The sequence below is a fragment of the Budorcas taxicolor genome, chromosome 1 (genome assembly GCF_023091745.1).
Source record: "Budorcas taxicolor isolate Tak-1 chromosome 1, Takin1.1, whole genome shotgun sequence".
Taxonomy (NCBI): domain Eukaryota; kingdom Metazoa; phylum Chordata; class Mammalia; order Artiodactyla; family Bovidae; genus Budorcas; species Budorcas taxicolor.
The window spans coordinates 91,277,446-91,302,658 of NC_068910.1; the positions used below are offsets into that span (position 1 = coordinate 91,277,446).

At 40.3% G+C, this 25,213-nt stretch overlaps 1 protein-coding gene across 1 annotated transcript in view; it reads right to left on the minus strand.

Annotated features, from left to right (window-relative positions):
• The window catches only part of ROBO1 (roundabout guidance receptor 1), a 448,749-nt gene extending 425,142 nt beyond the window's left edge, over positions 1–23,607 (minus strand). Inside the window, exon 1 of the mRNA XM_052649948.1 lies at positions 23,553–23,607. Within this exon, the coding sequence (XP_052505908.1) occupies positions 23,553–23,607 (55 nt within the window). The remainder of the gene's footprint in view (positions 1–23,552) is intronic.
• Between the last annotated feature and the right edge of the window lie 1,606 nt (positions 23,608–25,213).

The following is a 25,213-nucleotide window of genomic DNA, read 5'->3' on the forward strand; positions in this document are numbered from 1 at the left end:
TCTTCACTGCTGTGGGCCCACAGATCAGTCCCTGTTTGGAAAACTGAGATCCTGCAAGAAGGGTGAACCAGTCAGTTTAAAAAAAAAAAAAGGAAAGAAAAACTTGTAATTCCAAAGAACAAAACTGATCTAAGATCATACATCAGTGTTCCTGCAATCTGGTGTCCGTTGGCCTAAGGCTTTGTCTGAATCACTTTTATGTTTCCAGTGTTTATCCCAGATTATGTTACATGGTGCTTACTCAGCAAATATTTGTGGCTTCAAGTTACAACTTGAATCCACTCCAGACTCCATGTTTTTCCTAAATCAACAGTGCATATCAAAATTGCAATCTAATTGTTGTTGTTTAGTCGCTAAATCATATCTGATTCCTTTGTGACCCCATGGGCTGTAGCCCGCCAGGCTCCTTGTCTGGGATTTCCCAGACAAGTACAAGGAAATCTTCAAGGGATCTTCCTGACCCAGAGATAAAACCCTGGTCTCCTGGATATATTTTTCACCACTGAGTCCCCTGGGAAGCATGCTGAAATTGCAATCTACTTATCAAAGGATGAACCTGTTCAAAATTGAGCTTCGGAAATGATCATTTCCTTTCATTTTCCCTTTAAAAATATGTCCATCTAAATTGTATATACAGGTTCACATTACTGTAACCTTAATAATAATAATAACAAAGTAGGCAGAAGGCACTCTTTATTTTATGTTCTTCTTTCTGATTCTCTCCTAACCTTCTAGCCTCTCACAGAGGAATCTTCTCTTACCACGTACACCAAGGTTTCTCCCAAAGCTGTATCTCTAAGTTAAAGATTCCCTTCAAATCCAGATGAAGGTTTTTTTTCTTTTTTTTTTTTTTTTTTTTTTTTGGCATTTTAGCCATTGTAAAATGCTCCAGTGGATAACTCATTGGCATCATAAGCTCCTTCTACCAATGTACAAATCATAGTTTGTTTCTCTGAATAAATGGTTCTTGCTTATTACTGAAATCCTAGCCCAGGAAGTCTTCTAAGAGTCACATGAAATACCTTAATCTTGCATATATTCTATCAATTCAATTTATTCATTCCACTACCCAAAAGCTCTATACCTTTCCATTTGCTTCATTTCCATCAATACTGTATTTATGTATCATCTCTCCCTCTTATTTTAATAGCCTTCCAAGTCTTCTCGGGGCTTCCCTGGTGGCTCTGGTAAAGAATCTGCCTGCAATGCAGGAGACCTGGGTTCAGTCCCTCGGTTGGGAAAATCCCTTGGAGAAGGGATGGCACTCCAGTATTCTGGCCTGGAGAATTCCATGGACTCAAAAGAGTCCTTGGGGTCTTAAAGAGTCAGACATGACTGAGTGCCTTTCACTTCAAGCCTTCTCATGGCCTATAGTATTCTGCCTGTTCAGTCCACTGGCCATCACTGGTTGGGAGATCTTTCTATCCCACCCAAGACAGCAGGTCTTTTCCTAACGAAAAACCTTTCCTCTGCCACATAATGAAATTCAGTCTACTTAGCATGGAATAAGAGAATCTCCATATTCTGACTACAAGTTTGTCCTTACCAGCACTTGATCTGTAACTAATTCCAAACTAATTCCAGTTTCCGCAGCATTCAACACAATTTATCTTGTTTTTGCTAACACATAGGTGTTTCTTCTGCTTAGTGGGAGGTGCAAACAAGCAGAAAAAAGGATATTCTTCAATACTTACTTCAATTATTCTGTACTCCTGATCTAGGTGGAAGTATATTTTCCCTTCTTGCATTTCTAGTACAACATATGTATTTTTTTCATCACTTTCTGGTTTATCATATAGCTTCCTCAATTATCAAACCATGTGAACTTCATGTGTAGGGACCATAACTAAATCCATCTTCAGATGACCAGTGCTTAGAAGTCTCTCACCTTATCCAGGAATCATTATTTTAAATGGCAAGTACTCAAGCATAAGAGAAAATTGCACCGTATCTTTTATGTCCACCTATTTATGAATGAGTTTCAGTAATGCATCGGTTTTTACATTTTCCTTTTTTAATAACTTGAGGTTCTTGAATTCTCTAGATGTTTCTCTACAACCTCAAATATAGAGCTCATCACTATAGATGCTTAAAAGAAACAAACATTTAAATCTCTCTTCTCAGCACTATTGAAGGTAAACCCAAATATTGTGAGTTCTCTACTATTCCATTTATGGAAAAAATTACATAAAGGACAGCTAAAATATCACATAACATAGCCTTATTTATCTTTCATTTATGGGAGGATTTATTATTTTTTCATTAGATACACTTTTTTTTTTTAAGAATGATAAAATGTCAGTTCAGTCTTTGTCCACTAGACAAATGTTTACTGATTACCTACTATGTGCTAAGTGTGTAGCAACTATTGGTTGTTGTTGTTGTTTGCTGAGTCACTAAGTCATGTCCAACTCTTTTATGACCCCATGGACTGCAGCTCTTCTGTCCATGGGATTCTCCAGGCAAGGATAATGAAGGGGGTTGCCATTTCCTTCTCCAGGGGATCTTCCCAACCCAGGGATCAAACCCTCATCTCCTGCACTGGCAGGTGGATTCTTTACCACTGAGCCACCAGGGAAGCCCAGAGCAACTACTATGCTAAGTCGCTTCAGTCGTGTCTGACTCTTTGTGACCCTGTGGACTGTAGCCCACCAGACTCCTCTGTCCATGGAATTCTCCAGGCAAGAATACTGGAGTGGGTTGCCATTTCCTTCTCCAATAGCAACTACTTGGGGTCCTTAATTCTGTAATACAGTCATGGATCATCCCTCACAGAGATGTGAGACTATGGTAAAAAAGCAGCATTTAAATATCTATGGAAACGAATTAATACTGATGCTAATACAGTGCTTTAAATAAGACAGTACAATGCCTTTAAGAGGGTCTGTGAGTAAAGAAGGAAAAGCAGCTTCCTGAGAAAGTGACTGTGAGCACATGTCAAGTAAGCAGCCGTGACAAGCATACTGGGAATACTGGACCGGGATGAAATACAGCAATATAAAGAGGGATGTGCCATGCTGCAACCAAGAGCAACATGGCAAGATAGACAGACGGCTCCTCTGGCCATGAAACCTCCCCCCAGTTCTCTCTACAACTCTCCCCATTCTCTTCAAAGTTCTTCTGATGTTAGTACTATTAACTCATGCTTAATTAGCATTAAATACCACTATTCTAATATTTTGCTGTTTTCCCAGAAAATACATTTATATGGAGAGATACAATGAGCTAATATTTATAAGATTTATGTGTGCTAAAGCTTCCCTGGTGGCTCAGACGGTAAAGCATCTGCCTGCAATGCGGGGGATCTGGGTTCGATTCCTGGGTCGGGAAGATCCCCTGGAGAAGGAAATGGCAATCCACTCCAGCACCCTTGCCTGGAAAATCCCATGGATGGAGAAGCCTGATAGGCTACAGTCCATGGGGTCGCAAAGAGTCGGACAGGACTGAGTGACTTTACTTTCACTTTCACTTTCTTGTGTGCTAAGGTTTGGAGGTAAAAGTTCTATACATAAATATGGAGATCCAACCAGTCCATTCTGAAGGAGATCAACCCTGGGATTTCTTTGGAAGGAATGATGCTAAAGCTGAAACTCCAGTACTTTGGCCACCTCATGCGAGGAGTTGACTCATTGGAAAAGACTCTGATGCTGGCAGGGATTGGGGGCAGGAGGAGAAGGGGATGACAGAGGATGAGATGGCTGGATGGCATCACAGACTGGATGGACGTGAGTCTGAGTGAACTCCGAGAGATGGTGATGGACAGGGAGGCCTGGCGTGCTGCAATTCATGGGGTTGCAAAGAGTCGGACACGACTGAGCGACTGAACTGAACTGAACTGAACTGATTGTGAGCCTGAGATGATGTCTTTATTTAATAAGTACCATAATGTACAACTTGTCTCATCAACAGACATGCTATTTTACCTTATTAAGCACACGCACACACACACTAGGTCTCAGAAACTTAACAGTGGTTCATTTATATATTATCCATTTTGGACTTTGAACTTCTATTACTTATTAAATATTTCTTATGAGGAAAATGATGCCTGTTTCCATTTAATCTCAAAATTCTTCAAGATACTATCAGATGCGGACTCTCAGGCTCAGAAAACTTAAGTAATATAACCAAGTTTACACAGTTCACTAGTATATTATCTCTAATTTCTTAATTTTTGTTTCGAAGCTCTGGCATCTGGGGCCTTGCTGACTGGGAAAGATGATTGCTAGTCACTTTCTAGAGATAGCGAACCCTCACGGAAGGGCATACTCTTCAAATATAAAGCAACCAACCCAGAGTCCACACGCTGAACCACCTATTCCAGCTGGCCCTTCTGCTCTGATCACCCAAGGCCCTGTTCCTAACTAGAGACCTTCCCTGTGGCTGACAACCTGATGAAGTCATTGGAACTATTCAATCCTTAATCTTCTCAGCTTTCATACTGTGCCTTCCTAGCTCTTTCGCATGAAAACCACAAGAAAGCCTTTTGCCCAAGTTCTCTCCTTCTTCCTTCAGCCTCTCAACCAACCCTGGTGCTTCTCCAGGTAGCAAAGTCCCTTCATGGAAGCCTGTGCCTCCTGTTTCTTGGATTTCTAAGTACAAACCTCACGACAGTCATTTCTGTGTCTGCATGTCTTGCCATACCTGATTAAAACAAATCCTGGGTACTTTCTAAAACAGCTAGGGATAGTGCCAAGATGAGAGCACGGCCAGCCAGACACACAGAATGTGATGTCATTATTTATTAACTGAATGAATTACTCAAGAGGCTGAAATCTTACCCACCTAATTATTCCAAAAATGACACAATCTCCCAAATTTATGTCAATGACTCATCTGAAAATCAGGTCTTTGTACCACAGCATTAATGCTTCTAATTTGGTTTTTCGTTTCTTGAAGGAACGACTTAAGCAGTCCAGAAGGGGGGCTGGATTCAAAGAACATTTTTAACATGGGAAGTTTGTTACTGGTACTCTTCTACTACTCTCCTGGGCCCCGACTTCACCTTTCACTTCCCCAGCCTGCCCCCCTCCCGAATGACACGGGATCCAAAATGGCCTCACCGCTCTCTGCCCCTGACACTTCCCAGTGTCTGTCACCAGCCCACCCTCCAAGGGAAAACTTCCATTCCCCAAGTGCTGAAGAGCTGAACTCCAAGTAAAAGAGGACCTTTAATCTGATTAAAATAATTCACAGTAAATTGCAAATCTCTTAATCCTCTTAGAGGCATTAACATTTTTTTTTAAATTGGGGAGGAGAAAGCAACTTGATACAACCTCTAATTGTTGGCATTTTTGTACAGAGTAAACAATAATATATTTTGCTTTATTTGGATAGAAATGGCTATCACATTGGCATGGCAATCTGCCCAGAAATCTGTCTCCAACCTGTCAAATTAACCCTGAGTTTTCTCTTAAGAATATCTACCCTTCTTCTACTTGTATTTATTTGCTGTTCTTTTAAATTCCTGGTAAGAGGTCTTAAGGTTTGGAGGGATATCTCTGTAGGGATAATTTTTATGTTTCGGGTTTTTAAATCAGAGTCTATACCAAGCAACAATCATAAACCAGTTCCCTTTAAAAAGAGGACAATCAGCAAAATAATAATAAAAACAACACTATTCATACTTAAACAGACTTAAGAACATGTCAAACACTGTTATAAACACTTACTTACTTAACCTTCACAGCAACCCTATTATTCCCATTTTACTGATTAAGAAAACAAAAAGTGAGATGAGCTATTATGGTGACTTGACTGGGGAGCAATGAGACCAGATTTCAAACCTCTGTACCATTTTAACTCTGAAGCTCATTCCCTTAAAATCACTATACTCCACTGAAAGATACACTGATGAAAAACTCAGGGATAAATAATCTAGCTCACTATGCTGTTCTGGGGTTAAAAACTACAGTATTTAAATCCCGGGAGTGACCTAAATATTAGTTTCAATTCCAGCACTTTATAGGTGAAGAAACTAATTCACTCAGGGCATGGTGAAAAGCTACTTAGTGACAGATTCAAAGTCAGGGTCAGTCAAGTCTAAACCCAAGTCATGTTTGCTTCCCTCACTTAAGTACAGTTAGTCTCTAGAAAAATCATAGCAAAACCTACAAACTCCACATAAAGGCAGAATACAAAATTCTGTCCAATCCATTTAGTAGGATCCAGTAAATAGAAACTACTGAGAGCTCCCATTTATAAATTACTTACTAATTTGGCAATTTAGGTTTTTCCTCTTTCCAATTACTCACATGTCTGTTTCTAAAAGAATGGAATTTTATCTCCAAACAAGAAATTTTATCTCCTTTTATAACCCCTGTCGAAGCAAATAAATTCTTGTACCAAATTAATTAATTCACTGAATGTGTTAGTTGTAACACTTAAGTAGATACAGAGCCTCCTAGTTTGAAAGAAGACCTAGGTAAGTAAATGAAACACAGGATGATGGGTAAGGTCACAGTTTTGCAGACTGCTAGGGAAACACATAATGCATGCATGCATGCTAAGTAGCTTCAGTCCTGTCTGACTCTTTGTGACCCCATGGACTGTAGCCTGCCAGACTCCTCTGTCCCATGGAATTCTCCAGGGAAGAATACTGCAGTGGGTTGCTAATCTCTTCGCCAGGGGATCTTCCCAACCCAAGAACTGAACCCTGGTCTCCTGCATTGCAGGCAGATTCTTTATCACTGAACTGCGGGGGAAGACCCCAGGGAAACACAAAAGGAGTACATCAAATCTACACTGGATGGGTGGAAGGAGTGGCAAAGGGTTGCTTCTGGAGAAACAGACACCTCATTTATTCATTAGGCCCAACAGCAGTTGGGATGGGGGAAAAGGGAGGTAAAGGAGGAAAAGAAACATTTAGACAGAGCAGTCCCAATGGGAGGGAGAAACAGTATTAGAAGACTCAGAGGAATAAGAGGCTGAAGTTTGGTTCATAGGCGAGGAACCCAAATTAGGCAGGTGTGCAATCAATATAATCAAATCAATAACGCCAGTACATCCAAAGACAAGGTATTCTCTCACAAGAAAATAAATTGCACATAACATTTCTGTGATTCACAGAAAAGGAAGAGTGTTTATATGGAAAGAATAAGGATAAGAAACAGACAACAGAAATCAACAAGACTTAGGCAAATTAGCCAATAAGTTTTCACTACATTTTCTTAAAGGCTGCAGTTCTCAACTAGAGAAAAAAATTCCAAATACACATGGAAGGGGTGAAGAATCCATTATTATTAGCAAGCTATTTTCTCACAGCATCAAATGATGCTCATCTTTAAACATGCCTCCTGTGGACAATGAAATGTTGGTGACAGTTTCCAGCTTCAGATGAATCAGCTCTCATTGCTCAGGGCACATTACTGCTTCTGACCTCTTCCCCTGCCCGTGGCTTGACCTTCTTCCACTCCAGCATTATTCCCTGCCTCGTGCCTGTGAGCATCTCATATTATTCGCAAGCCATGGCTCTAGAATTTAGCATGAGGAGGGCTGCCCCTGATAGATGTCTAACATGAGTAATGCTCTTAATGACCCCCAATGGGACTCTGCCATATTTTCCCAGCAGGATGAGTCGTTGGAAGACAAAAAAGAAATTCTGCCCACTTTACAGTGAAACATAATGAAGACAAGACATTTCTCCAGAGTGGAATATTTTACTTAGATTTGATAAGAAATGACCAGTTTGGGTTTTGGGGTGTGTGTGTGTGTGTGTGTGTTTTTTTAAGTTAACAAAAGTTTCTCCGTATGTACTTAGCTTTGCAGTATAGCTTGAACACCTGAGGAAACTATCTCATTTTTATGTTACCTAAAGAAACCCCCCAAATGTCATTTTAGAAATACATATGAATTATGCACAAAGTTTCCTCACAGAAATGCTAGATATGCTCTTAAAAGCTGTGCATAAATCAATATCTTGTAAGTTAAATAACATTTTCACTGACAAATTATTTCTGAGATGCTTTATTTTCATTTCTCATTAATATTCAATTGGCAGTGATTACTGACCCTTTAGATTAAGCGTCTCTCCTGATAATATTTCTGTCAAACAGCTAATGATCTATAAAATAAATTATAAAACAAATATGGGAAACTAGGTTTTAGAAATGATCCTACAGCAAATATATGCAGAAGGTAAAGGCTTCTTTGCAATTCAGCCTTAGCCCCAATTTTACTTCTATTTCTTCAGATTTCCTTAATATCCTCTTCAACCTGTAATTCATATGCAACACAGTGGTGTATCTCTTAATAGCAGTCAGCAAACTTTTAGATGCTCTCTGTTGATAATTTCCCCTCTTATTCAAGAATATATTTATTTATTCAAGTTCATCAGAGACTCTTAGCTCATCAAAGGACTTGTGGTTTTGTCTTCTTTGTTTGTTAGCTTTAAGACAAAAGAATAAACATAAACAGTCAAACTGATCACTTTTCCTGGCTTAACAAATACAGTTTGTAAAATGTAAATAACTCCCAATAAAGGCAGAAGCTTTTGGTTAAATAAATAAACCATTATCTAACTACTTAGCCAGTAACAATACAGTAAGGATGACCAAATACCAGAAAAGTAAAAGCTTCTAAAATGCTGAAGATAACAGAGAGTGAGGGGATACTGATGTTTTTAGAGTAGGAATAAACAGCAACAAATAAGTCATTCTATATGAGATGGATGATGTAAAATTATAAATACAAAAGGATGATCTGTTGGTCACAGTTGCTGTGATGACATATTATTGTTGTTGTTGTTGTTGTTATTTGGACTTAAGTGTCCCCATTTGTCAGCTGGGAGATTTTACTTTAAAACATAGACTTTTGCCTCTTCTTGAAAATTCTGAGAGTGTATGTACATTAAGTCCACACATCTCCATGGCAACATCCAGTCAGCCATCCCTTAGACCTGATAGAGGGCCTTGCTCTCATAGGCCCTGTACTGGCATTTGTTTTCAACCATTATAAAATATTATCAGAAAAGAAAAAGAGAATCTCACAAATTAAATGTTTTCTTATCTTCCTTGCCAACAATCATGACTTCAGACCAGGAAGGGCAGTCTGAAGACGGTTCAGCGGTAAATGAAGGTGGGAAGATAAGTATCTAGCTTACTAATATATTTTAAATCTCCTGATCCAGAAAAGCATTATATTGCTAACTACTGACAGAATTTTTAAATGAAATCTTTATTTGAACACTAGGAATAAGTTAAAAGTTATCTACATTTTTACTAAAAAATAAAACAGGATCCTCAACATCCATGTTACACTTTAGGACACTGACAAAATATATATTAAAAACAATAACAACAAAATAACATAACCAAGTGAAATGACTCTTTATGAAAGAAACGAAATTGGAAGAAAATGGATATCTTGTGTACAGAGGATGGAAAATTTAAAAAGAGCTTAACTGTCTCCAAAATGAAAACAGTTTCACGAAGAAACTGGACTGAATTTACCATGGGTAGTTTGGAGAGTAAAACAGAGTTCAGTAGAATAGGAAATAGAGTTGAATTCTAGCTTAATTAATGCAGAAATTTACACAAAAATTATAAATGGAATCTTCTATGATATGAGGAGATAATTCCTGTCATAGAAAGTAATGAGGGTAGGATAAATAATAGTTGTTAGGATATTGCAGAGAGAGTAGAAGCATAGAAATAAAGCTGCTCTAAGATACTGTCCAAATGATTCTCTGATAGGTTAAGAAAAATAAAACATCATTATATTTAAATGTATTTATATGTCTACTGCTATGCATACATACCCTCAGAGAATATACCAAAAAGTAAGTATCTCAGTTTCTAAGAATTATGGTTATCAAATTTATTTTTTATCACCTCTTCTCCACTTGGCAGAAGCTCTTTATGGTCCAAGCATAGGCTCACAAGGCACTCATGTATTAAATTACCTATTGGGCAATCAACCATTTAGCATATTTTCCTTAAGTGCAAGGAATGAGATTTTTTTAAAATAATTTGTTACCTGGTAGGATTGATTAAATGAACGAAAGAATGAATGCTATTATTAATGTCCTTTAAAATAGTATAGGGTCATAAATGAAATTCCATAATAAGTAACTGTAAAATCCATCTCTTCGAACAGTTATATCATTTTTTTCAGGTCACCACTCCTGGATGCACCTTTCTAATAATTCACTTTGCTCAACAAGACATTCTGTTCTTTCTTTCAACACTCTTTGGCAAGCTACTTATTTCAGGGAGAGTTTGCTGACTAAGTAAATCCCCTTACCAGTTCCCAAATGTAATTCTCCCTTCTCCCATCATATGAAAACGTCTTTCATTCATCGACTGCCAACAATTCACTCCTGTGATTCAACGTTCACTTTCCTGTCTATATGTACACAACCTGAATGTTGTGTTAAAAGCTCCTATACATTATCAGGTATGTCTGAAACATGCTTTAAAGTCTCTAAGAGTAACAAAGAAGACAGCTGGTTAACAATAATTTTTCATTATTATCAAGATTGATAATCTTGATTTATGTAATCAAGAAAATCAAGATTGAAAGTCACTTACTGAGGAATAAATAATGTTATTAAGCCCCATTAATAATTAACATAGCATTATCAAATGCAAATGAATGATAGGCTGCAAAGCAGTAAATGCATAGAAATACATTTATTATCAAGTAGATTTGACAGAGTAAAAACTTTAAAGTTGTGACCCCAGGTCTCATATAACAGAGACTTTTAGATATGATACCATTTCGATTATTGGTAAAGGGTAGGAAACTGGGGAAAATGTTCATTTTCATATAAATGTATGTATTCCAGTATTGTTGCCTAGAGACTCCCATGGACATAGGCCTGACTGCAAAAAGTTGGACACGACTTAGCAACTGAACACCAACAACAAAAATCATAAACCTATGGACAGACAGATGAGAACAGAAATGTACCATTCCACCTGCATATTTGGAAATAACTTTGGAAGACTATTGGGTTCAGTAGAGAAAACAACATCTCAGAAATTACAGAACAACCTTAAAGAGACATATCTACTTAAAAGAGTAAGAAGAGCAAAAGTGCAAATTAAAAAAAAAAAAAGACAACTGTATTACTTTTGAGTGTTGATTACAGTATAGGGATCATGTTTCCCAACACTACAATGTATGATTTCTAAAAAACTTGCCATCTGAGGATACAACTTTAAAGCGATAAGTTCAGTTCAGTTCAGTCTAGTCGCTCAGCCGTGTCCAACTCTTTGTGACCCCATGAATCACAGCACGCCAGGCCTCCTTGTCCATCACCAACTTCCGGAGTTCACTCAAACTCATGTCCATTGAGTCGGTGAGCAATCCAGCCATCTCATTCTCTGTCGTGCCCTTCTCCTCCTGCCTCGAATCCCTCCCAGGATCAGGGTCTTTTCCAGTGAGTCAACTCTTCACATGAGGTGACCAAAGTATTGGAGTTTCAGCTTCAGCATCAGTCTTCCAATTGAAACCCAGGACTGATCTCCTTTAGGATAGACTGGTTGGATCTCCTTGCAGTCCAACAGACTCTCAAGCGTCTTCTCAAACACCACAGTTCAAAAGCATCAATTCTTCGGCGCTCAGCCTTCTTCACAGTCCAACTCTCACATCCATACATGAATACTAGAAAAACCATAGCCTTGACTAGACGGACCTGTGTTGGAAAAGTAACATCTCTGCTTTTCAATATGATATCTAGGTTGGTTATAACTTTGTTTCTAAGGAGTAAGCATCTTTTGATTTCATGGCTGCAATCATCATCTGCAGTGATTTTGGAGCCCCCAAAAATAAAGTCTGACACTGTTTCCACTGTTTCCCCATCTATTTCCCATGAACAGATAGACAGTAACACCCCCACGCCCGCCCCCCCACAAAAAATAAAAGATGTCCGTTTCATTATAGGGGACTGGAATGCAAAAGTAGGAAGTCAAGAAACACCTGGAGTAACAGGCAAATTTGGCCTTGGAATACAGAATGAAGCAGGGCAAAGGGTAATAAAGTTTTGCTAAGAGAACGTACTGGTCATAGCTAACACTCTCTTCCAACAACACATGAGAAGACTCTACACATGGACAGACTCTACACATGACCATCACCAGATGGTCAACATTGAAATCAGACTGATTATATTCTTTGCAGCCAAAGATGGAGAAGCCCTACAGAGTCAGCAAAAACAAGACTGGGAGCTGACTGTGGCTCAGATCATGAACTCCTTATTGCCAAATTCAGACTTAAATTGAAGAAAGTGGGGAAAACCACTAGCCCATTCAGGTATGACCTAACTCAAATCCCTTATGACTATACAGTGAAAGTGAGAAATAGATTTAAGGGACTAGATCTAATAGACAGAGTGCCTGATGAACTATGGACGGAGGTTCCTGACATTGTACAGGAGACAGAGATCAAGACCATCCCCAAGAAAAAGAAATGCAAAAAGGCAAAATGGCTGTCTGAGGAGGCCTTACAAATAGCTGTGAAAAGAAGAGAAGCAAAAAGCAAAGGAAAAAAGCAAAGATATACCCATTTGAATGCAGACTTCCAAAGAAGAGCAAGTAGAAATAAGAAAGCTTTCCTCAGCGATCAATGCAAAGAAATAGACGAAAACAACAGAATGGGAAAGACTGGAGATCTCTTCAAGAAAATTAGAGATACCAAGGAAACATTTCATGCAAAGATGGGCTCAATAAAGGACAGACATGATATGGACCTAACAGAAGCAGAAGATATTAAGAAGAGGTGGCAAGAATACACAGAAGAACTGTGAAAAAAGATCTTCACCATCCAGATAATCACGATGGTGTGATCACACACCTAGAGCCTTCACATCCTGGAATGTGAAGTCAAGAGGGCCTTAGGAAGCATCACTATGAACAAAGTTAGTGGAGGTAACGGAATTCCAGTTGAGCTGTTTCAAATCCTGAAAGATGATGCTATCAAAGTGCTGCACTCAATATGCCAGCAAATTTGGAAAACTCAGCAATGGCCACAGGACTGGAAAAGATCAGCTTTCATTCCAATCCCAAAGAAAGGCAATGCCAAAGAATGATCAAACTACCACACAATTGCACACATCTCACATGCCAGTAAAGTAATGCTCAAAATTCTCCAAGCCAGGCTTCAGCAATACATGAACCATGAACTTCCAGATGTTCAAGCTGGTTTTAGAAAAGGCAGAGGAACCAGAGATCAAATTGCCAACATCTGCTGGATCATAGAAAAAGCAAGAGAGTTCCAGAAAAGTATCTATTTCTGCTTTATTGACTATGCCAAAGCCTTTGACTGTGTGCATCACAATAAACTGTGGAAAATTCTGAAAGAGATGGGCATACCAGACCACCTGACCTGCCTCTTGAGAAACCTGTATGCAGGTCAGGAAGCAACAGAACTGGACATGGAACAACAGACTGGTTCCAAATAGGAAAAGGAGTACGTCAAGGCTATATATTGTCACCCTACTTATTTCACTTATATGCAGAGTACGTCATGAGAAACGCTGGGCTGGAGGAAGCACAAGCTGGAACCAAGATTGCTGGGAGAAATATCAATAACCTAAGATATGCAGATGACACCACCCTTATGGCAGAAAGTGAAGAAGAACTAAAGAGCTTCTTAATGAAAGTGAAAGAAGAGAGTGAAAAAGTTGGCTTTAAGCTCAGCATTCAGAAAACTAAGATCATGGCATCCAGTCCCATCTCTTCATGGCAAATAGATAGGGAAACAGTGGAAACAGTGCTAACTTTATTTTTCTGGGCTTCAAAATTATTGCAGATGGTGACTGCAGCCATGAAATTAAAAGACGCTTATGCCTCGGAAAGAAAGTTATAACCAACCTAGACAGCATATTAAAAGGCAGAGACATTACTTTGTCAACAAAGGTCCATCTAGTAAAGGCTATGGTTTTTCCAGTAGTCATGCATGGATGTGAGAGTTGGACTATAAAGAAAGCTGAGTGCTGAAGAATTGATTCTTTTGAACTGTGGTGTTGGAGAAGATTCTTGAGAGTCCCTTGGGCTGCAAGGAGATCCAACCAGTCCATCCTAAAGGAGATCAGTCCTGGATGTTCATTGGAAGGACTGATGTTCAAGCTGAAACTCCAATACTTTAGTCATCTGATGCGAAGAGCTGACTCATTTGAAAAGATCCTGATCCTGGAAAAGATTGAGGGCAGGACGAGAAGGGGACGACAGAGGATGAGATGGTTGGATGGCATCACCGACTCAACTGACATGAGTTTGGGTAAACTGCAGGAGTTGATGATGGACAGGGAGGCCTGGCATGCTGCGGTTCATGGGGTCAGAGAGTCGGACACACGGAGCACCTGAACTGAACTGAATCACAGATTCTAACCAAGCTGTTGCCTAATATATTTTATATATCATATTACTAATCACACTATTTTCAAATTCAAATAAACACTCTTGCGATCCCAAGAATTTGAGCCCATCAGGCTCCCCTGTCCATGGGATTTGCCAACAAGAATACTGAAGTGGGTTGCCATTTCGTTTTCCAGGGGATCTTCCAGACCCAAGACCGAACCAAGGCTCCTGCACTGCAAGCAATTCTTTACTGCTGAGCCACCAGGGAAACCCTGCTTGGTTTTTACTATTAATATCTCAAACTTACTCCACAAACTGAACACACTGAATTCCATCAGATCATGTTATGGGGGTGCACTTATATTTCTGTGATCTTATCATGTATATTATCAGGGTTGCACTCTCTTTTGTTACTTATAGTTTGACAAGCAGAAGAGGGCAACAGACAATGAAATATACCAGAAAAATCCATCATCTAAAAGGGAACTAAAACAGCCTGGTAGCACAAGCAAGCTCCCTCACAAAAAAAGCATCTTGGCCTTGTTATATTTACACATTTTATACTGTTTCATCTACAGTCATTTTCCCAGAAAGGAACAGTGTAGTGTGTATAATGGTGAAGACCCGAAATTCTGGGATCAGACTGGTTTCAAATTATGACTCCACCATCCTATGTGAGTGACCAATCAAGGAAGTAAACTTTTCTGAGCCTCCTTTTTCCATACTGATAGGCAGGGATAACAGCCATGCCTTCATTCTCAATGTGGAATCAAGTAAGATGTGTGAGCACTGTGCCAGCCCATAACTTTATATGTTTAGACTTTATAATAATTATTATTAGAGATATTGATTCCTAGCCTTCAGATTCAGTATACATATTTGGATCCATACCTCATCATTTAATTATTTTTTCATTATCAGGCTATATATGTATGTGTATATATCTATATATATATATTTAATAACTATGTGTGGTTATTAAAGGACTTTGTTCAACATATCAAATACAAAATGGTGAAAGGGTAATTTTGAATATGGGGTCCTAGGAAAGAATGAGTTCCTGGGATGGAATGATGCTTAGCAAGAGAAAAAGACCAAATACTGCAGGGCTCCTCTCGGGACATACTTAATCTAAATAAAAGTGCCTTCATGATGCATCTATTAATTCCAAATTATTAGCTGATGAAAAGCAACAATCTTGTCAGTGAAATGCCCCTCCTCTCTGTGCAGTATCCAAGCTTCTGCCCATCTCCCATTTTCTTTCTACATCTTTAGGTTTTGGCAATATACTAAGTTCATTAATTTAAGCAAATTCCAATTCCAAACTTAACACCAGATTGCTAAGGAAATGTTCACTTCTTTTCAAATATGAGGGAGAAAAACAGATGAGTCTATCTCTCACAGGCTGTACAAGCCAGTTTACTTTAGTCAGACAACTTGCTAATTGAATGGTCTGGAAATACTGAAATTACTTCCCAATCCAGGCAACTGAAGTAGTTTAAAGTTACCCAGAGGTGTGCAGTTAACACTTACAAATGCATTTTAACACTTTGATATATGAACAAACACCATTTTAGTGAAGTTTCCGAGTAATAGAAGACTGCCTTTTAAGTCAAGCCTGAGTAAACAAAATCAGCTTTAGATCAGTAAGACTAAAAAGTATACATTTTATATTTCAGTTATATAGGAAAGGAATTGAAGGCAGACACTTTTAACCAAACTAAAACCTAGAATATCATTATTGAAAGAAAACAATCACGTGCTAGTACAGAAAACAGAGTATGCATGTTATTGAAGTTGTGAGATTTAAATTTTGAGAAAGTACCTCATTAGTACCATCTGATGCCAAATAATCTTGAAACAGACAAGTATAGCCTGATTCACTCACTCATTGGTCCTATTTTTTTTTTAAATTCTACCAGGGATTGCTAATGACAGAAAAGGGCCTCGGTCACATGGGTGGAGAAAAAATAAAACCTAGCCTCTGTCTCCTCTTCTGCTAATAACCAGGAATGAGCTTACCAAGTTGACCTTTTTTTTTCCATAATGGTGCATAAGTTATGACCATACATAACGCACTACAAAGAATCTGATGGTCATAGAAGCATATCTTTTATTATTTTCATTGAAATTTAAGCTAAATCAAGAGAGAGATAACATATGCCTTAAAAATTTTTAAACTACTAAAAGGTCATATGTAACGATTTTATTACTTCTACAATAATTTTCCTCACAGTAAAAGAAGAATCTATAGGGAACTCCCTGTCATTCCCGCGCTTAGGACTCTCTGTTTTCACTGCTGAGGGCCTGGGTTCAATCCCCAGTCAGGGAATTAAGTTCCCATGAGCTGTATGGTATAGTCAAAAATAATAAAATAAAAAACAAGAATACACAGAGTGTTTCAGGGATACAAACTTGGTCTCTTATATTGTTTAGCAGAACCTCTGTCAGACAGAAAGTTAGCCATGAGCCACTAGAGGCATCCAAGTCAGCTGCCATATCCAAAAGCTATTAACCAATGCTGCCCCAAACACGGCATCAGTACTCTAAAACGGTCAGGGGACCGGAAAAAATCCCCCACTAGCCAACTGGAAGGATTTGTGCCCCATTCTGGTACTCACGCATGCCTCACACTAGCTATTATGTCCTTAGATAACCTTTGTTTCATTGGGCTCCTTAAATGTTCATAAATATTCTATGAATACATATATCTAATTTTAATAGGCTGAATTATAGGAAGAACATGCACATCACAGCCTCTGGTTATAAAACCTGCAGCTGTCAATTAAGACTGTCAATCAATGACCAGCTGGATTAAAAACTCTACACCTCAGCGCTATGGGCCGCTGCCTCCCTAGGCCTTGGCCCACCTCTCTCTTGAGGTGTTTTCTCTGTTCTCTCTTAATCTTCAATAAACTCTCTTGCAGCAGGTGAGAACTCAAGATTCTTCTTTGTGTTTTTACCAAGAACCAAGCCCCATGGAAGACGGGTCTCCTGACTCTCTTCCACTAACACCTCTTGCAAATAGCTGAGAGAAAGTTCCAGACGCCATGCTCCTTTCATGGCTGACTGTGGATAAGCTGTCCCTGGTTTTCAAAGCATGTACAGATAAGCTGAACACAGGCATAGGTGACCTATACCTTGAACTTAACACTTTCTGAAATCCAATCAAGGGCATTTTGGGGGCACGAGGAGAAGGGGATGACAGAGGATGAGATGGCTGGATGGCAGCACTGACTCGATGGACGTGAGTCTGAGTGAACTCCAGGGGTTGGTGATGGACCGGGAGGCCTGGTGTGCTGCGATTCATGGGGTCGCAAAGAGTCGGACATGACTGAGCGACTGAACTGGGCTGAACCATGAGCTACAACTTGCCAGAATTGCTTTAAAAATATGTTTTCTAATATGGGAGACTAATGTGATCAAAAAAAAAAAAAAGGTCCCAGAAATATACTGTATTATTACTACTTCCAATATGCTGCATATAAACCACTCACTGGATACAAAAAAATATATATCCCCACTTAAGGCAGAACCACACTGCTCTGCTGACATTTGCTTGTATCCATTGGTGGTGCTTTTTAGTGGTTCATTTACCTGTCAAACTAGGTGACAGGCATTAGGCCTACAGACTATTCGGCATCAAACTCACAATCCAAGAACCATGTCTACCATTGTTTACCTTCTATACACTCTCCTCCTTTAATAAAATAAGTTAATTAAAGAAAATAAACAGATATTCTTTTCTGGCTCTAAGCCATGGACAGCTGTGAACACCAAAGAGGTAAGGTACTTCTCTCGCTGAACGAAGTCTGAAAGATATGCACAGTCATGCTGTTCAAAATATTGTTTTATGTGTGGAACAACATTGCTGTAAGACGTTTGGAAGCCAAGTAAAATCACAGAAGTAAGGGAATTTGTAACAGTCTGTTTTGGTTTAAGCAAAAGGAGATTGAGCTCCCCCATGAAGCAAGCAACATGACACCTTCTAGCATTAGAAATAGCCTTTTGGATGGCTAAAGAGAGAAAGAGAGAGGCAATGGAGTGGGGATCAAAGCTATCTTCCTGTACACTACAGATAATCTTTTTTCCTCCTTTCCTTCAACAGCAAGATTGAAGAAAAGGGCTAAAGGTAGGGGGAGAAGGGGGAAAGGAAACCATCCTAATCCAGAATTGTAAAGGAAGGAGGTGGCCTTTGATCTCCACAGGATGGCAACTTTATTGGCTATGCATAAACAGTTTCCAACCAGCTGATCAACCAGGTATTAACACACAACACCCTTCCATGATCAGTAACCATGAAGTGAGTCATCTGTGAACAGCAGTCAAGCAGAAGGCTCATCTGCTACTAAATGACCACCAGCCCATGCCCAACCCAGAGAGGAAAAAGCAACCCCAGGGGAAATGATTGCTTCTCCACAGGCTCTTCCCTGATAAGCACCAATTATTTGCCTTGGGACTCGGAACAAAATCTTTCCTCAAGTGTGCATGAATGAGGATGGCATTCATTTTTCAAAATACAACGTGGAATTGTGTGTTTCCACGTCACCAGAAGTCATTGTTTTGACTTCTGTTCAGTCTCTATTTTTAAGCATGCCAGAAAATGCAGACATGATAAAGGCTGGATGCCAGTTGACTGAGGGTAAAGAATCATTGTCTTACCTGGTGATCTAAAAATTTGAATATCGTTTACTTAATGGCAGGATAAGAAAAGCTTCCCTTCCAAATTCTCAAGTGTTCAAACCACAGTCTTGTTTGGGTAGATTTGGTGGACATGCTTTAAAATTAAACAATGACTGAACTATAATCTTTCTTCTTTTAAATCCTTCATTTCTCTCTTTCAACTCAGAAAGTGCACAGTGGTTAAGGGTTTTGGAATCAACTTGGTTCAAATCCCCTCTCATCTGTATCTCCTAACATCTCTATGATGTTATAACTATAAAACACAACTATAAAACACAGAGAAAGTAATATTTTACTAATAATAGCACCTACATCATAGGGTTCTTACAAGCATTAAACATGATAATGGTGAATGTTCAACAAATCATAGTCATATCTTCATAGCCACGGTAGTAGTCACCAGCATAAAGTTTCTTAGGGTACCCCAGAATTTGAACATGATCTCATTTTTTTTATTATTATTATTTCTTTCTTTCGCTCTACTGGTCTCCTCTAAGCAAAAACATTGTGATACAGAAGGTAACTACTTAGCTTTTCACTCCACTAAATAAACTGAGGCAATCAATATTCTAAAGTCTTATTAAATTAGCAGCTTTTAAAAAATTATATGAATTCTTTAAAGATTTAGACTACTCCTTTGTTTCCAAATGATTCCATCTTCCAAACTACTCAGTTCTTAAAAACACTGTAGCTCTTTATATAGTTGTTAAACAGACAGCATATACCTTGACATCAATTTTTCAAGAGTCCACTTTTCAGGTTTGCTTCCTGTCCTGTGTGTGGTCAGAGGGGCGCACTCAGATTTGGCTGCTCTATCTACTGCCACTCCTCCTCCTATAGCTTAAAACTTAATTATAGATTAATTCTGAATCTGGTTCTTCTACTGTACTTCTCTAGACTTCTGCTTCTACTGTTTTTTTTTTTCCTTTCTTATTACCAAATTTCTTAATTTATTTAAGATTACCTAAGGCCTAATTTTGAGTAAAATTTTTATTGCCTTGTATTTTTCCCATAAGAAATCAAGCAGTCAAGATAGCTGTAGTTTTGTTTTCAGAATTAAACATTTTTCAAAAGCCAGAAATTAACATGAGCATTACTCTAGCATCGCTTATAAACACAGAAAATGATACAGACTCAACTATTTACAATCTTCACTGGCAAGCTATTATTCTAAATTTCCCAGCCAATTGTATACCTCTTGCCCAGTATTTTAAATTGTACCTATCCATGTAAAATAAATAAACAAATAACTGTGATTACAGGTTTGAAGTTTAGCGTTTCGTATCACTAACTCACACAAGAATATTTCATTTGTCATAGTGAAGACTAAAGGAAAATTTCAGATAAACTTACTGTTCTGAGACATTTTAATTGCAATTATCTCACGAATTAGAGGGCCCATTATCAAGAAATCGTATGCTTTCAAAGATGTCACAGTGTTCAGGCAAGTATATTTAAAAGCTAACAAGTTTATTTTAAAATAAGGAATTACCAGAATTGCCAAAGAATCTTCCAGTTAGAGAGAGACCATAGACCCAGATAAGTGGATTACAGAGTGAAACTCCCAAAAATGTCCCTCCCCCCCCCCCCCCCCAGCAAAAGCAGAAAGATAGGACTAGTGAATTTCCACTTCATTTGAAGTTCATATCTCATCATAAGTCTGAACTGAAATTCAATCACTTTTTTCACTTAAAAGCAGGTTTTAGCAAATGGAGTTGAGGAGGGGAAGTCCATAAAGAAGGAAACAATGTTTAGAATCAGATCCTGAGAGATCACACAGGTCGTTGTTTCTTTTTTTTTCCCCAGTGCTATTTCATCTGCTCCCCTCACCAAAAGTCTAGCTCTCCATAGAAAAGAAATGAGGTATACAGACACGAAAGAAACTCACTGTAAAAAAGTATTTCTGAAGAAATAATTATTTTTTTGAAAATCTTAGTTTCCTAGAATAAAAAGTTATATATTGTAGCATTAGTGTAATAAAAAGTACAAAAAGCAAACATATAATATTTGATGTTAAGTATGATATCAACACATCAACATGAAGTGTATAATCTGTTTGAAGAAAACTATTGGACTTTGTTAAGTTGGCAGCCAGGTTAAAAAAAAAAAAGAAAAAAAAGAACTGACAACCAATAGATGCTTTTACAGGTTAAATCTTGTTGAAGGTCCCTTAGCCCCTCGGTACACTTTGATTTATTTAAACTCACCACATTTCTCTTAAATACACTCCATTAACAAGTGATAGACTGTGATCTTAGGCTTGAGGCAAGATATGAAACACAATCTTTCAAGAACTTCATTCATTCCCTGTCCAGGTGTCTTGAGCACGCCCAACTCGACTTACTTATCTGAGTTTTGTGAAGGTTTACTCAAATCAATAGGATGGCTTTAGAATAGCACACTCTCATGAAATCTTCTCAGCAGACCAGTAATTTGGCCTCCCCAAGTTCAAATGCACAGCAGGAGTTAAAGTCAGCGGAAGAGCTAGGAACAGCTTCAGGTTAAATATGAGAGAGCATCTTACAAGGACACACCTCTGACCCTGCCAACAAAGTAGATGACCACACCTATTAGAAAATTTAAGACTTATGAAAATCATCAGTGACTTCAGTGGAAAATTAACTTAGAAAAACAAAGCCAGAAATCATTTCAGGTCTAAATGATTTATATCTATTTCAACTACAAATCTCCAATACTAGGTACTCATCAAATTACAAAATCTGAGAGGACAGTACACACACTCCAAGATATTTCTCCAAGTGAAGACAGAGAATTCCCAAGCTGACGTGACCAGCTTTCAGTGATACCTTATTAGTGTGACCCTATCTTTAATCTACAGCCATGATAAAATGTCCCAACATATACAAACTCAGCTCAAACAGTGACTAATGACCATTAATCCTCCTATCTTCAGTAATCTGGCTCTCCAGTCATTTATCACACTGACACTTCACTTTACACACGTGAATAAACTTTAACTGAGAAGGTGAATCAACAAAAACCTCAAAGGTATCTGAAGCTGTAAATTAAACTAGGGGGAGACGCAGCAAAGACAGACAAATAGAGAGATCAGATCTGAATGTTTCTGATTTGCATCCTGGCCAGGTCCTGTGGGTGGGGAACTTTTCAATCATTCAGACCTGCGAACTAAGAAGGAAAAAAAAAAAAAAAAAAAAACTACAGTAGAGAAAGGGGAAACTGAAGAAAGAAGAGGTGGCCCCAAAGAGTTGGTTTCATCTATTCATCTTCCATCGTGACATATATGAAAACTTCAGTTTTTTGTTTTCTTCAAAGGAGTAACAATTTAATGAATTCCTCATTTAGTTTCATTGCAAAGGTTCCTTTTAGTCAGAAAGCATATCTCGTGGGCTGAAACTATTTTAAGGGTTTATTCGCTATCATCTGGCTGATGTATGTTTTTCTTTTACATATTTCCTTAAGTAAAATCCTTCTTCAAAATAAACTATAGCCATAGACCACAAAAATCTCAAACCAACCTTTCAAAACTGTTTCATAATCACGGAAACTGAGTGACTCTAACCTACAGGCCTTGATGCAACTTGAAGCTCAGTACAGGACTAAAGAATTCCCTGAGGTGCAGTGCGTGTGTGTGTGTGTATGTGTGTGTGCGCGCGCGCGCGTGTGTGTGGTGCAGTGTGAGTGTGTGTGTGGTGTGTTTTAAGGCCTGAAATCGGATCCTTGATTGAAACCAGAATCTACCAAAAAGAAAGAAAGAAAAGTTGAGTCGTGGCTCTGTTCCCCCATACTAAAAGTGTCTTAGGGAGTGTCAGAAAACTATTGGTAAGTGCAGATGCATTGTACACTCTTACGGTCAGACGTACCCCACTGCAGCATCCTTCCAACGGTTCATATGAAGAGTTTCCATACTATATAATGAATCCCCCAAATCCTAAACCCACCCTTCAGTTTTCCCTTGCCAATGAATATTCCCAGGCAACTAAGTGTTCCCTTTCTGATACTTGCAACCGCCTGTTTCCCTTCTAAACTCAGCCAGCCAGAGTGGCTAGTTTATATCCTACCGTAAGAAGGAGTTATTTCCTGAAGTTTCTTCAGCATCGAATTTAATTACAGACTTTGGTTACATAAAACAACTACTAATAACCCGTTTGCTCGGAAGAGGAGGGGCGAATAGCACGACCAGGTTCAGAAATCCTGACGGGTTTCTGGGCTACCGCTCCCTGGGCGCACAGCTCCCTTCCCCAGGGACGCGGCCGAGCCATCGGACTGACTTTGGCTCATCCTCAGGGCCCAAGCTCACCGCCACCCGCTGTCTCTTCCACCCCGCGCTCAGACGTGCGTTTGCCCGGAGAGATCTGGGCGTGCCTCGAACTTGGCAAAAGGCCTAGGTCTGCAAAAAGGCTTGGAGGGTCTTGGGGGATGGGGGAGTAAGGACAGCACAAAGTACCGTCTAAGAACCCTTTCGTCTAAAACTCCTGCCAGGGGTCGGGCCCCTCCGGCCTTGGAAGGAGGCAGAGGTCGCCAAAATTCAGCTCGGGGTTGATTCGGGAAGGGGGGAATGAAGGGTGAAGAAAGACGACGCGGGGTTACCTGAACAGAGACATATGAATCCAAAGAGGTAAAAGTGAGCAGGCTCCGCGATCATTGTCCTTGGGTGGATCCTGCATTCAGTCTCATGCCAAGAGGAGGGGGTAAAAATGAGCTCCCCAAATTTATGAAGCCACACACCACACACACTACACACAAAGGCTTAATATAAGCAACGTGGGTCAATCCGCCAGGACTTTTCAGGGCAATTACTGGTCCACCTTTCCGGGCGCTTGTCAATATCTCAGAGCCCTTTGCAAACTAAGGATTCCAAGGTTTGCCTTCTCTGGCGCCAGGGTTTCCGAGGCGGCTCGGCCACTTCCAAGGACCATCCAAAGCGAACAACAAAGAGCCGAGGCAGAAGAGCAGTTGTGCGGTTTCCTTCCTCCGCGATCTCTCCAAGCCTCCCGGCGTGCGCCCCCACACTGTGCGCCCGAGCGCCGCGGCGAGGGCCGGAGCGGCGGCAAAGTTGGGGTGTGAGAACGGATTAGGGCGAGCCGAAAAGTGCTTCTCCGTCTATCGGCGAGCCCAGTCAACAGCTGGCCACCCGCGCCGGCGGCAAAGGCAGCGGCAGCACTTCTGGAGAGCAGGCACAGGGTGCCGGGGGTGTGCCTGGGTGACTCCGCGCGCTGGGGGCGAGCAAGGGGGCGGTACGGCGACAGCGGTTCCCTGGGCGGGCCCTTGTTCCCATCACTTGGGGGATGCGGAGGGCACTAAGGACGGCAGCCGGTCCGCGGACACACTCACGCCTGCTGGGCGCTCCCAGCCCAGAGCTGCGCTCACCATCCCTCAGACCCCTCGCCGCTGGGGCGTGCGCGCAAAGCACCCCGAACTCTCCGCGGCTGGGACGCTGGAGCCCAAAGTTCCAAGCGGCGGCTACCCGCAGCCCAGGCTCGTGGTAGCGGCAGGGAGGCAGCTCCCGGACCTCCCCGGGGTAGCGGAGAGGGGCGAGGAGCGTGCCGCTGCGGGTAGGAGTGACGGCCGCCGCGGCTCACCCGAGCTCCGCCGGGATCAGCAGCGTCTGAAGTTTCTGCTCTCACGCTGCCCCTTCTCTGGCTCGGTCGTTTGTGGGTTTCCCCCACCTTCCCCGCGGCTCCCAGTTTCCTCCCTCTCTTTCCCGGCCCGAGAACACTTAAAGGGGCCGCGCGGTCCTTTCCATGCGTCAGGTTACACTCTCCAGACGCCTCCCTGGCAAGTTCTGCTTGTTAATATTTCCATCCACGAGCCAGGGTGCCCGACTGCGCCCTCAGGTGAGAAATCAAATTGCTCAGGATCACAAATCCGAGCGAATGGGAACTTGCCTTGTTTCTCTTGCCACCCCTGGCTCCCCTGCACCTTTCTCCAAATGGAACCTCCCAGCCAAAGACTTCAAAAATCCTCCGGTCCAGCTTAACCTCTTCCCTACCGCTTCCAGGAGTTGGATGAACTTTCAGATAACTCTGTATTCACCCTTCCCTATTCCCATTAAAACAGAAAAAAAAAAAAAAAATCAAATATGGGCAAACGAACCTTTGGAATAGGAAGCAGGGAAATAATTACGTAAAATGTATCAAGAGATGGGCACTGTATTACAAAAATCAGTTTATTTTACACTGTGGTCGTTGAGGCTCTTGTAGAAAGACCACCCAACTCCTCGAGGGGCGCAGGGGTGGGTCCTGGGGGCC